General features: G+C 47.1%; 1 protein-coding gene across 3 annotated transcripts in view; it reads left to right on the forward strand.

Moving 5' to 3' along the window:
• The window catches only part of DCTN1 (dynactin subunit 1), a 102,014-nt gene that overhangs the window by 32,202 nt on the left and 55,586 nt on the right, over positions 1–14,226 (forward strand). For all 3 annotated transcript variants that reach the window (XM_068273671.1, XM_068273675.1, XM_068273680.1), the window contains 8 exons: positions 1,677–1,881; positions 5,475–5,553; positions 5,640–5,799; positions 7,407–7,511; positions 8,847–9,038; positions 10,198–10,314; positions 12,663–12,815; positions 13,759–13,919. In XM_068273671.1, the coding sequence (XP_068129772.1) occupies positions 1,677–1,881; positions 5,475–5,553; positions 5,640–5,799; positions 7,407–7,511; positions 8,847–9,038; positions 10,198–10,314; positions 12,663–12,815; positions 13,759–13,919 (1,172 nt within the window). The remainder of the gene's footprint in view (positions 1–1,676; positions 1,882–5,474; positions 5,554–5,639; positions 5,800–7,406; positions 7,512–8,846; positions 9,039–10,197; positions 10,315–12,662; positions 12,816–13,758; positions 13,920–14,226) is intronic.

Consider the following 14,226-nt stretch of genomic DNA (forward strand, 5'->3'; position numbering starts at 1 on the left):
AGGAGCTCTATGCCAAGCAGTGTATTCCTTGCAGGACATGGGGGGGGGGGGGGGGGTGAGAGAGTGGTGTAAGAGACCATAGCAGGAGCTCTATGCCAAGCAGTGTATTCCATGCAGGACATGGGGGGGGGGGGGGTGAGAGAGTGGTGTAAGAGACCATAGCAGGAGCTCTATGCCAAGCAGTGTATTCCTTGTAGAACATGGGAAGGTGGGTGACATAGTGGTGTAAGAGACCATAGCAGGAGCTCTATGCCAAGCAGTGTATTCCTTGCAGGACATGGGAGGGTGGGTGAGAGAGTGGTGTAAGAGACCATAGCAGGAGCTCTATGCCAAGCAGTGTATTCCTTGCAGAACATGGGAGGGTGGGTGACATAGTGGTGTAAGAGACCATAGCAGGAGCTCTATGCCAAGCAGTGTATTCCTTGCAGAACATGGGAGGGTGGGTGACATAGTGGTGTAAGAGACCATAGCAGGAGCTCTATGCCAAGCAGTGTATACCTTGTAGAACATGGGAAGGTGGGTGAGAGAGTGGTGTAAGAGACCACAGAAGGAGCTCTATGCCAAGCAGTGTATTCCTTGCAGGACATGGGGGGGGGGGGGGGTGAGAGAGTGGTGTAAGAGACCATAGCAGGAGCTCTATGCCAAGCAGTATATTCCATGCAGGACATGGGAGGGTGGGTGAGAGAGCGATGTAAGAGACCATAGCAGGAGCTCTATGCCAAGCAGTGTATTCCTTGCAGAACATGGGAAGGTGGGTGAGAGAGTGGTGTAAGAGACCATAGTAGGAGCTCTATGCCAAGCAGTGTATTCCATGCAGGACATGGGAGGGTGGGTGACATAGTGGTGTAAGAGACCATAGCAGGAGCTCTATGCCAAGCAATGTATTCCATGCAGAACATGGGAAGGTGGGTGACATAGTGGTGTAAGAGACCATAGCAGTGTATTCCTTGTAGAACATGGGGAGGTGGGTGACATAGTGGTGTAAGAGACCATAGCAGTGTATTCCTTGTAGAACATGGGAAGGTGGGTGACATAGTGGTGTAAGAGACCATAGCAGGAGCTCTATGCCAAGCAGTGTATTCCTTGTAGAACATGGGAAGGTGGGTGAGAGAGTGGTGTAAGAGACCATAGCAGGAGCTCTATGCCAAGCAGTGTATTCCATGCAGGACATGGGAAGGTGGGTGAGAGAGTGGTGCAAGAGACCATAGGAGAGCTATGCCAACCAATGTATTCCATACAGGACATGGGAGGGTGGGTGAGAGAGTGGTGTAAGAGACCATAGCAGGAGCTCTATGCCAACCAATGTATTCCATGCAGAACATGGGAGGGTGGGTGAGAGAGTGGTGTAAGAGACCATAGCAGGAGCTCTATGCCAACCAATGTATTCCATGCAGGACATGGGAAGGTGGGTGAGAGAGTGGTGTAAGAGACCATAGCAGGAGCTCGATGCCAACCAATGTATTCCATGCAGGACATGGGAGGGTGGGTGAGAGAACCTTCTGATGGCCTTCGCAGATCATCTTTGTCCTTACCGGACATGGCTGGTTATCGCTTTCAGCTTTCTTAAAAATTATCTCATTGGGGTTTTTTTTGGGTTGTCTCTTGCCCTAAACCCCTTCCCTTTCATTGCTACCTCTGTATTGCGTGATTCCATGGATGTCTTTCTCTGTATCTAGGAAGCCAAAGAAGCTCAGGAGGCCAAGGAGAGATACATGGAGGAGATGGCAGACACAGCTGATGCCATTGAGATGGCGACTCTGGATAAGGAGATGGCGGAGGAGAGGGCAGAGTCTCTGCAGCAGGAGGTGGAGACAATGAAGGAGAAGGTGGAGGAGCTGACTATGGATCTGGAGATCCTGAAACACGAGATTGAAGAGAAAGGTGAGCCGGACGTAACAGGTCCTTTTTCTTAAAAGCAGGTCTGCGGTAAACCAAACAAAAAGCACAAACCATGTCTTCCACCACTGTCATTATTTCTGTAAATAATAGCAGGACTGGGATCTGTCAATCTCCTTGTGCCATCAGTCCTCACACATTGATATTGCAGGATCTTCATCCCTGACACGCCCCCTTCAGCATGTGCTGAGTGACAAGAAGAAGTGGAGTTTAGGGCAGACAGGGCTGCAGCTGCCTCTTGCTAGGGACCACTTATCAACAGTGGTGTGAGCTGAACATTTCTGCTCAGATTTAGGTCTGTAAGAAGCAACCACGTCACGGTTTATGCTGGATAAGATTGCATTTAGCGGTGTTAATAAATGGACTGAAGGTAGGAGCACACTAGGCAGAAACTTTGCCATTACTGAAAGTCAATGGGCCGCATGTAAAAACGCATATATGTGCATTTATGCTGCATCATTTTTAAAAACCCCTGTAAAACGCACTTTATGTATCTCAATGGCTACACAGAGGCAGGGGCGTAACAACAGACCCTGCAAGGCATGAAGCCGCAGGGGTCCCAGAAGCCACAGAGGGCCCGTCCTGAGAGACTGACAACTAAGGGCATGGAGAGAAAAAACTTTCTGCTCTCTGCACAATTGTTCTAGTGACTGCATCTGCTCAGCCACTGATAAGGAATCATACAAAGATTTGTAGACCGCCCCTATTCAGTAGCACGGTGGCGTAGTGGTTAGCTCTCTCGCCTTGCAGCGCTGGGTCCCTGGTTCGAATCCCAGCCAGGGCACTATCTGCAAAGAGTTTGTATGTTCTCTCTGTGTCTGCGTGGGTTTCCTCCGGGCACTCCGGTTTCCTCCCACATTCCAAAAACATACGGATAAGTTAATTGGCTCCCCCTAAAAAAAAAAAAAATTGGCCCTAGACTAAAGTACTTACACTACATAATATAGACATATGGCAATGGTAGGTATTAGATTGTGAGCTCCTTTGAGGGACAGTTAGTGACAAGATATATATATATATATATATATATATATATATATATATATATATATATATATATATATATATATATATATATATATATATATATATATATATATATATACACTGTACAGCGCTGCGTAATATGTCGGCGCTATATAAATACTAAATAATAATAATAATAATTCAGTGTTCAGCAGGGTATTGTGTACAGCGCTGCTCTACCCCCAGCCTTTCTACCCCTCCCCAAGTGCTGTGGGTTGGGGGGAGGGGACCCCATCCAAAGTTTCGCAGGGGGGCCCAGTGATTTCTAGTTACGCCCCGGCGCAGAGGAATACGTTTTTACATGCTTTCTTGATACATTTTTTTAACTAATACTACTGTATTTTACTCCATTGATAGAAAATATTAAAGAAAGAAAACACATGCAAAACGCAGAGGCTTACAAAACTCACCGAAGAGTTAAAAACACAGTGCAGAAAACACATGGTTTTCTGCACTGGCTAGTGTGCTTCCAGCCTGATAGTGTGGTACACAAAGGCTTCATCTCTGGGGGACATGGCAGCAAGGATGTCGTGTTTTCTTGCCATTGTCCCCAAGCTTTACTCAACAGTGATGAGTGAACAGTACGCTGACAAATATGCAAATCTAATGAGAAAATATGTGATATAAACTCTCCTGAGTGTGAGTGAGTATTGTCTGACCCTATAACAGTAGGTAGTGAATATCTGACAGATCTGTCAGGTTTTGGACTAGTCCATCTCCTCATGGGAGATTCTCAATGTTAACTTTTATTCTTTACAAAAGCACCCCCGGAAAAGATCTAAACACAGATGCCGGCTGCTCTCCCTATTTACTTGCACACAATATTGGTATTTGGACTGAGCATCTGCCACCCAGGAAGTGCTTTTGAAAATAAAAAAAAAATTCACTGAGTAGATGGATCATTCCAAAACCTGACATATCTGTCAGAATGTTACCGCATACTGTAAACGACAGCAATATAGGAAAAAAAATAGTGCATGTTATTCATATGCCACATAACACCAACCCTGAGCTCACTCCACTGGCTACCGATAAAATGGAGAATTCTGTTTAAGATCGGCTTACTGACATTCAAATCCTTGCACAATCTGGGACCTGGATACCTGAAGGTCTTGTTGCAACTACATCACACCTCCCACAATCTTAGATCAAAAGGACGTAACACCTTGGTCACCCCCAGAGTCCACCTCAAAACCTTTGGAGACAGAGCCTTTTGTCATGCTGCCCCTACACTTTGGAACTCCCTGCCACACCCAATCAGGACAGCTCCATCCCTGGAAGCATTTAAGTCTAAACTGAAAACCTACCTCTTTAGTCTGGCATTCATGAACATCTGACTATCTCCTCTGTAACACAACCCAGCCTGCAACTCTGTATTAATCTGAGACACAGCTATGCGCTTTGAGTCCTATGGGAGAAAAGCGCTTTACAAATGTTATTGTATTGTATATGCATAAAATGTATGTAAATCTTTTTGCAATGGTGTTCCTGTAAGTTTAGGTTAGCATTTTCTTGTGTGTTTTCCCTCACTAATGACACGCCCCTCCTCCACAGTGCCATATTCCAATGTTAATCATTGCTATATCCCCCAATAATAAGGGGCATGTTTCTCCACTGATAAGTGCCAACGAGTGCTATGATACCCCAGTAACAAGTGCCATGGTGGTAACTGTCCTGCTCCCAATAATACGAGTTAAAGTTAAGTTCTGGTCATAACCACCTTCCCCCATGTTTGGTGGTACAGGCGGCACAATAGGCTGGGTTATTGTTACTGGAAACATTAGGCTGGTTCTCCTCTGTTCATCCCCTGTTGAGTCTTAAAAGACCTCACAGCCAGTGGAGATGGTTGCAGACATCCAGTATATAAGTTCAGCCCTCTGTTTTCTGATGTGGGCAGAGAACATGTAGGGTTTTAAGGAAGAAGGGGGCCGCTGCAGTCTCCATTACCAAAGTACTAAGGGAAACAAATGGTTTCCTTTCAGCATCACTCTTACAATGCAAACCTGATTTTTGCAACAGCCCATCCATTGTAGAGGCTAATAGTAGTTTTGTAGACCGGGCACAGGGAGTGGTGTGCCAGGAGGTGGAGACACTGAGGGGCTGTGTACCCAGGTGTGGCCAGGTATGGGGTACATTAAAGAGAAACTCTAACCAAGAATTTAACTTTATCCCAATCAGTAGCTGATACCCCCTTTCCCAGGAGAAATCTATTCCTTTTCACAAACGGATCATCAGGGGGCTCTGTATGGTTGATATTGTGGGCCATGGTTCTGACATCACACTGTGGGAGCCGTGCTGCATTGTGGGAAATAACAGCTGTTTGCAACTGCCAAAAAATCAAGCAGCATCTCCTTCCACTGACATCACTTGCCTGCAATAAAAATTTCACCATGTGATAAATGTCAGAATGTAAATCAGAGAGAGGAAAGATTTTACAATGGGCAAACACTGACTAAATCATTTATACATAATTATTGTAAAAAATTAAGCACTTTTTTATTACATTATTTTCACTGGAGTTCCTCTTTAAGGTCTGTCTGCTTGTGTTGTAGGGTCAGATGGAGCGGCATCCAGTTACCAGGTGAAGCAGCTAGAGGAGCAGAATGCCAGGCTGAAGGAAGCCTTGGTCAGGTGAGAGAGAGCGCCCTCTGCTGTCACTATCCTGCAGTGTGATATCCTCCTCTGTACAGCACTGATTACTCTGCATTGTGTTGCAGGATGAGAGACTTGTCAGCTTCCGAGAAGCAGGAGCACGTCCGGGTCCAGAAGCAGCTGGAGAAGAAGAATGGCGAGCAGGAGACACTGCGACAGCAGAAGGAGAAGCTGCAGGAGGAAGCCTCCCATATGGAGAAGACCATCGATGAGCTGAAGGAGCAGGTGACGTCTGTGTGGAGTGTGGGGAGGCGGATCCTTATGTACAAGTGTTTGTGTGGTTCAGGTCACTGTGGCTCTTTAACAAAAGAACCCTGCTGACCTATGAGATAAAGGGAGAACCAGGAGTCCAATGGTGAAGTATTGTTGGGTCGTATGTGCCTATGGGGAAATAACCCCTCATTTCTCCACATCTTCCAGGACCTGGGCGGTCGCTCGCCTCAGATCCTTTCTACTTGTAGGTGAACCACAAATAGTAAAAAACTGGGGGGTGGTGAGAAGCTGCCCGGTATCCAGGATTATATTCTCTGTAAGTAAAAAAGAGGCCTCTACAAGACCATCTTGCCTCCTCAGATGAATAACACCAATATATTGGGAAAGTTTTTTTGTTGAAGCTTGATTGTACAGGTGACGATGCATTTCGTGGGTCTATGCCGCTTCCTCAGGCAAAATGCCTTATCTATAACTGTACTGAGCGTGGACACCTCTATAGACCTTATTCACAGGGTGGGGAGTAGAGGACACGTGTGCAGATGATCAGGAGCAGGGGGACACTTGTGTGCATGGTTAGGAGGAGGGCACATTTATGTACATCGTGAGGAGCAGGGGGTGTGTGTGTGCATAATGAGGAGCCAGGTAGTGTTTGTGTGCATGGTGAATAGCAGGTGATACTTCTATGCATGGTGAGGAGCTGGTGGTGTTTCAATCAAGCGGGTACGGGTCCTTTGTTGCCGGTAAAGTCTAACGTTTAGGGACATTTTTTACTTAGAGCGTGTGTACAGACCTTAAAGGTAGCCATATACGTGTTGACTTGGCAGCTGATCGACCATTTGATTCGATAATTATCGATTTGGATGAAAATCAGTGCGGCCAAGAGAATACCCAGTCAAAAATTATATGGATTGGATATGCTGGGAAATCTCGAGCCGATGTGTGCAGCGGTGAAGGCATGTAATAATTGTGAACAAGGAACCCCCAGCTGCTGTCCCCCCCGTGCCCGAGCTTCTATTCTATCTGTCACGCGTTCCCCGGAGTGTCCGTCGAGTCTCCGCTGTACTTCTGAGTTGGCGCCCCATGTTACTACCAGTGTATTGCAGGTGGGGTGTGTGACATCACATGCATACCCACGTTATGGCGGCAACCATGTGGGGTGAGGAAGAGTCCAGAGACTGAGCTAGCGGACAACACTAACAGGTAAAATATAGTGCACGGGGCACCAGGCGGTGTACATTTTACACTGGGGAGGGGGGCAGCGGCGCGGGTTCCGTCATGCTCATCTCTCATCCCGATATTGAACACCATTACCACCGTGCAACAGATCAAGCATGTCCAATCGATACATGCGACCAATTTCGGTCCGAAGTTGATTGCATCATTTATCGGGCATGGGGGGAGGTGGTCGCTGGTTGGGGGTCTCTGTACACACCCCTGATTATAACGACTGCATAAGCTGACTTTAATCAAACGTGTATGAGGTTTAAGCATTGCTGGTGTAAACGAGTCCGAAGGTTAGTCAGAGGCTGCATCTCATTATTGTACATTCTGTCTCGGCTACCTTCCTGCCAGCCTCCTACCACTGGTACAAGTCTCTGCTTTGCTTCTGCCGTTCTCAGGTTGACGCTGCTCTGGGTGCCGAGGAAATGGTGGAGACTCTGACTGAGAGGAACCTGGATCTGGAGGAGAAAGTCCGGGAGCTACGGGAGACCGTCACTGACCTGGTGGGTGTTCTGTACAGTACAACCAGTTTGCCAGACAGAACCCCTTCCCATTCTGCGATTGATCTAGTCTCAGCTTGGAAGCCCTTTACCATTTATGGGCTAATGTATGCCTCAGTTACATGTTATTTCTGTACGTGGCCATATGGGCCATGGGTGGTGAGTAGACAAACCCAATTCTATTCAGTGACACGCCTAGATCAGCTTTTCAGCAAAGTTTTAGCTCAGACCTTTTAGACAGTCTTTATCATTGGTCCCCTGTTTTTGAGTAGCTTCATCTAATGCTGAGTGCACACAATGCAATTTCCTGTCCAATCAACGGGTAATGTGACAGGAAGTTGCATCGTGTGTACATGTCCAAACTGCTCCTGATCAATAACGGGATTGATTTTCCCACGAGAAGTTATCGATCAGGAGCAGATCTGACATGGCAGAAATAATCGTCCGGACGGGAAATAGCATTGTGTGTACCCAGCATTAAGTACCCCTAGATAATGCATTTAATGTATACCCGAGATAAATGAAAAAGTTGGCTTTTACTTACCTTGAGCTTCTTCCAGCCCAGGGTAGTCTGTTGGTTGGCCCCGGTAAACGCAGACTACTGCACGTGCGGCTCTTCCAGCGTGCCTTCTCGATCGCGTTCCCATATCCAGGAGTGTTCTGCACTGGCACAGTTACAAGACTTAACTGCATATGTGCAGAACGCTTCTGCCTACGGCAGCTCGATCAAGGAGATGGGAGGCAGGACAGCGCATGCGCAGTAACCCATGGCCCAGCCAGGCTGCAGACTTTAACTGGGTTAACAATGGAACAGAAGAGGGAACCAGGAGGACACTGAGGGACCCAACATACTACATGTGGCTGTAAGTAGCCCCAGGAAAGTGAAAGCTACCTTTTTATGTTGTCTTAGGTATACGTAAAGTATTTATTTATGCTTTTAGTTATGAAAAATGTACTGAGGTTTGTTTGTATAGGATTTATATTTCTTAGAAGTATACATGCCACGCCCTGAGAATCTAGACTCTAGATCCACACTGTGTGTCAGTGACACAGAGAACCTTCTGCATTTATCCTGTGATAGAGTCCACAGGGCTGTGCAGAGCAGCAGCACTCTGATGAGTCATCACTGTGCGACTCGCTCCCCCTGTTAGGAAGGCCACAGAGCTTGGTTGAGAGCACAGAGTTTCTCCGTGGTGAACTGAGAGCTGACATGTGTAGGATTACGGATTCCAGTTCCAGCTTTACATTACATTCATGATGTTTGTGTGTTTGATCAGATGAAATCTTCTCTTATATTCTGCCCCACATGTGGTATAATGTTCCCTCTCCTCCCCTCAGGAAGCCATTAATGAGATGAACGATGAGCTGCAGGAGAACGCCCGGGAGACGGAGCTGGAGCTGCGGGAGCAGCTGGACATGGCCAGCGCCCGGGTGCGGGAGGCCGAGAAACGCGTGGAGGCCGCACAGGAGACCGTGGCTGATTACCAGCAGACCATCAAGAAGTACCGAGACCTGACAGCCCATCTCCAGGTGATCCAACCCAGCGTGGCTATCTGCTTACCCCATCCCTGAGTACAGGAGAGCTGTGCTGGCCTGTGCATGGCATAAACTTTTTCCTAAACTAGCTGCAGTGTGTGCTGATCTCAGCTACCCCCAGTATGTACAGTATAAGCTGTTACTCTGTGCCTGTACTGATAGTAAACTAGCTGTAGTGTGTGCAGATCTCTGGTACCTCCAGTATGTACAGTATAAGCTGTTACTCTGTGCCTGTAATGATAGTAAACTAGCTGCAGTGTTATTCAGATCTCTGCTACCTCCACTATGTACAGTATAAGCTTTTACTTTGTCCGTACTGATAGTAAACTAGCTTCAGCGTGTGCTGATCTCTCTATCTCCAGCATTAACATTATAAGCTGTTACTCTGTGCCTGTATGGATAGTAAACTAGCTGTAGTGTGTGCTGATCTCTGCTACCCCCAGTATGTACAGTATAAGCTGTTACTCTGTGCCTGTACTGATAGTAAACTAGCTGTAGTGTGTGCTGATCTCTGCTACCTCCAGTATGTACAGTATAAGCTGTTACTCTGTGCCTGTACTGATAGTACACTAGCTGCATCGTGTTCTGATCTCTGCTACCTCCAGTATGTACAGTATAAGCTGTTATTCTGTGCCTGTACTGATAGTAAACTAGCTTCAGCGTGTGCTGATCTCTCTATCTCCAGCATTAACATTATAAGCTGTTACTCTGTGCCTGTATGGATAGTAAACTAGCTGTAGTGTGTGCTGATCTCTGCTACCCCCAGTATGTACAGTATAAGCTGTTATTCTGTGCCTGTACTGATAGTAAACTAGCTTCAGCGTGTGCTGATCTCTCTATCTCCAGCATTAACATTATAAGCTGTTACTCTGTGCCTGTATGGATAGTAAACTAGCTGTAGTGTGTGCTGATCTCTGCTACCCCCAGTATGTACAGTATAAGCTGTTACTCTGTGCCTGTACTGATAGTAAACTAGCTGCAGTGTGTGCTGCTCTCTGATACCCCCAGTATGTACAGTATACGCTGTTACTCTGTGCCTGTACTGATAGTAAACCAGCTGTAGTGTGTGCTGATCTCTGCTACCTCCAGTATGCTGAAAGTAAACTAGCAGCGGTGAGTGCTAATCTGTATGCCTCCACTCTGTGATTTGCAGGAGATGAACCGAGAGCTGCGGAACCAGCAGGAGGCCACAGTGGAGAAGGAGCAGCAGCCCTCACCAGAGATGTTTGACTTCAAGATCAAGTTTGCAGAGACCAAGGCTCACGCCAAGGTAACCCCGATCCTCAGGTCTGGGAGAGGGGGGGTTACCATGTAATCACTGATGTAAATCACAGAGGGTCTCGTGAAGCTGGGTTTATTCATCTCTTTTTTGGCAAACTTTTAGTGTGACTGCATCATCATTATCATCATCATTATTATTTATAGTTATTAGAGATGTATACAGTATATTGACACCCTCCTGCAGAATATCTGGTAGACGCATATAGCAGAAAAGGCAACATACATATAATTACTTTTTTCTATGTTGTCAATTACAGTACTCTGTACAGTTCTAACAGGTTTTTGGACTAGTCCATCTCCTCATGGGGGGTTCTCAGGGTTTTCTTTCTTTTTGTTTAGTAAAAAAGAAAAAAAAAGTTACTGGATGGCAGTTGCTCAGTCTAACTGCCAGAACAAAATGAGTATGGAAACTGGCCGGCATCTTTGTATAAGTCCTTTGTAGGCAGTGAGATCAACTAGTCCAAACCTTTCCAGATCGATCTGTCAGACCTATAGTATCTACTGTTAGTGACAGCAACATAAGAGAAATCCTCTGGTCCCAGGCCACCTTGATCCTCTGGTCCCAGGCCACCTTGATCCTCTGGTCCCAGGCCACCTTGATCCTCTGGTCCCAGGCCACCTTGATCCTCTGGTCCCAGGCCACCTTGATCCTCTGCTAGGGAGCCTGGTAATTCCACCGGTCATGGGGAACTGGGCATGCGCGGCTTGGCCATGCGCATCCACCATTGCGCTCCCGCACCTGCCCAGTACCACCACACAGACGCAGAATGGTCCCAGCGATGGGAGCGCATGCAGCCGGACTGCGCTCACACCGACTGACGGAATTACTGAGCCACCTAGCGGAGGATACAGGCGGCCTGGGTGCATGAATAGTAAGTGTAGCCGGAAAATAAATGGCTTTTAGAAGTCTTTTATTTATAAATGCTATATAAATAATTAATATATACAGAAGATCATTAAAATCAACAATTAATGAGAACAGTATCCCAATATAAAATAAAAGGGAAGAAAATAAACGAATACTTAAGTTTCCGGTTTTCATAAATATGTCCGCTTTGGGAAACACATTAAAGTTCCAGAGCAAAGTTCAAACAAGATGGCCGCTAGCTCAGTCCTAAGGCTAGCAGCATGCTCTCATGTCGGTGTTTAAGATGGAGGACTGGGGAGGAGTCCCCGTTGAGTTCTTTTGAATGACCCACATTTTTGGGCGGAGTCTCAGGGTCAACCCCTGGGCTGGACGGGGTGCTGTTAACCTTCTGGGTGGACCGTTGGAGTCCACAAGAATATGGCATTTTCATATTTCCTCGCGCGCTCGTCACACACAAATAAGTCACAGATTCATAATTCTCAGATTATGACAATTCCTATGACATCAGACTTGGTTAGAGTCACATGTTCTGGCACGAAGCAGCTGAATACCTCAGGTTCTGGGGATGTCCGTGCCACCAATTTAATATCAATATATTCACTAGATCCGGACCAGTGGAATGATATAATTTTCATACCTCTCATCTAAACGGTATCCCTTCAACAAGCTAAAATCTTATACTCCATGTATTCTCAACGTTGGTTTGAATGGCTCCGTCGTGTCTATCAGAGACCAAATTCTGAATAGGCCCCCTGCTGGGGGCTTCCTGCATTCTAAAGTAGATAAGGCCAAATTGTACTGAATCACACACCATACTTTAGCAAACGACGGATCCGTCAGACCCTCCCGCTGTGCGGGCGTTCTGCCGACAGTAGCACCTGTGTACACGCTGTCGGCAGACTGATAAGACTCAGTGGATCTGTCAAAAACAGTCTTATTAGTCTGCAGACAGTGTGTACACATGTGCTACTGTCAGGAGAACGTCCGCCCAGCGTGAGGGTCTGACGGATCCGTCATTTAAGTATGGCGTGTGTAAGAGCCTTTAACTGTGGTCTGCCTGTGAAGGGAAACCCTTGTTAATTAAACAAACATTGGGACAGTCAGAGACAAAAGGGGACTTCATGAAAAGAGCTCTGCTATCAGCTGAAATGCCAGATTCCCAAAGGAAGACCCCCAAGGCTGCAGTCTGCTAGGATCTAAACATACAATTTTGATCTGGCCCGTTAACGTTTACTAACAATCGGTGCAGAAAACAGATTGTGATGGCGTTTTTTCACGGCTCTTCCGTGACATGGAGTAAATCTTAATTGTCATACTTTGTGGGTGTTTGGCGTGATCACAGCGTGATATCATGTGTCCTCGTTATACAGTCTGCAGATCTTGGGGTGCACACAGGCTTGTACTGAGGAGAGCTGTGCAGCCGGTGTCTCTGCTCCGTCCCCTGGATGTAACTTTGTCCTCCCTTACAGGCCATTGAGATGGAGCTGAGGAAGATGGAGGTGAACCAGGCCAATCGTCACGTGTCCCTACTGACGTCCTTCATGCCGGACAGCTTCCTGCGCCACAGCGGAGACCACGACTGTATCCTGGTCCTGCTGCTCATCCCCAGGCTCATCTGCAAGGTGAGATCTCCCTCGCCCTTCATCTGGGGGACAACTGCTGACCCCGTTATGGGCAATAGAATTGTTACTCAGGAACCCGTCTGTAGTTCATGTTTCCTCTGAGGAAGCTGGCTGTTTACAACGAAACACGTCAGACTGGGATCGGAACTGGCTGAATTCAGCTATTTTGTTTGTCTAACCATTTTTGTGTCTGAAAGTGTACTTGAGATTATAATTTACAGAGCCTGTAATATCCAGCTCTGTTTGAATGAGATTGAATGGGGGTGTGATGGGATAAATACCTGTCCTTTCATATATGGGGAAAAGGTAATGCTCCGCCTCCCCCACCCGCAGCTGTGCAGCGCCAGCAGCAGTCATGTTTCCGAAGGCTGCCAAAATTCTTCTGAAAACTCCACCTGCATGGTGGCGGGCTGCTCCAAGCTCTGCGGCTGCCAAAGTGGGGGCAGGCTGCGGACATTCAGGTGGGCGTGGCCATAGCGTGGTGCCGCCTTACCTGCCTGAAGGGAAGACGTCCGAAGAGAAGATTATATAAACCCCTGCAATTATTTCATGCCATTTTAAAGTGAAGCTGAAGTGATAGGAATACAAAGACTGCCATCTTCATTCCCTGATAAACCAAGCCAGTTACCTGACTTCTGTGCTGAGCTTTTGCCTTTAGTTGTTTGGGCCACAGCCCTGTAACAAGCATGCAGCCAGCAGAGTCACACCAGAGTTACAGTATCTGATCTGCATGCTCATTCTGGGGGAGTGACTTATATTAGAGGTGGAGCCTCAGCACAGATGTTACGCAGCCGGCAGTGTTTATTAGAGAAGGAAGATGGCAGCCTCCGTATTCATCTCACTTTAAGTGCGAGTGAAACACCTGGAAAATAGTAGTGAGCCTTGCACTGTCATGTGACCCAACACTGATGATCCATGTGTGCTGTGTGTCCCCTCCCCACAGGCGGAGCTTATCAGTAAGCAGGCCCAGGAGAAGTTTGAGCTGTCGGAGGCCAACGAGCAGAAAAACGGGATGAGAGGAGCTGTTGGGGAGCAGATGAGCTTTGCAGCCGGTCTGGTGTACTCTCTGAGCCTCCTGCAGGCCACACTACACAAATATGAGCAGTAAGTGTATTACAGATGCTGGCACATACAGATCACAGTGCGTTATTGCAAAGCTCTGGGCACTCATGCATATAAGATATGGGATGCAAAACAGATGAGGAATTAAAATGCAAAAATCTTCGGCCAATACAATCTTGGGATGCACCGCTATGTTTAGTTCAGGGAGTGCCCGCCCCCTGGATCACTACACACCTACCGCCCCCTGGATCACTACACATTTGCCGCCCCCTGGATCACTACACACTTGCCGCCCCCTGGATCACTACACACTTGCCGCCCCCTGGATCACTACACACTTGCCGCCCCC

Source organism: Hyperolius riggenbachi, chromosome 1 (assembly GCF_040937935.1).
Source record: "Hyperolius riggenbachi isolate aHypRig1 chromosome 1, aHypRig1.pri, whole genome shotgun sequence".
NCBI lineage: Eukaryota > Metazoa > Chordata > Amphibia > Anura > Hyperoliidae > Hyperolius > Hyperolius riggenbachi.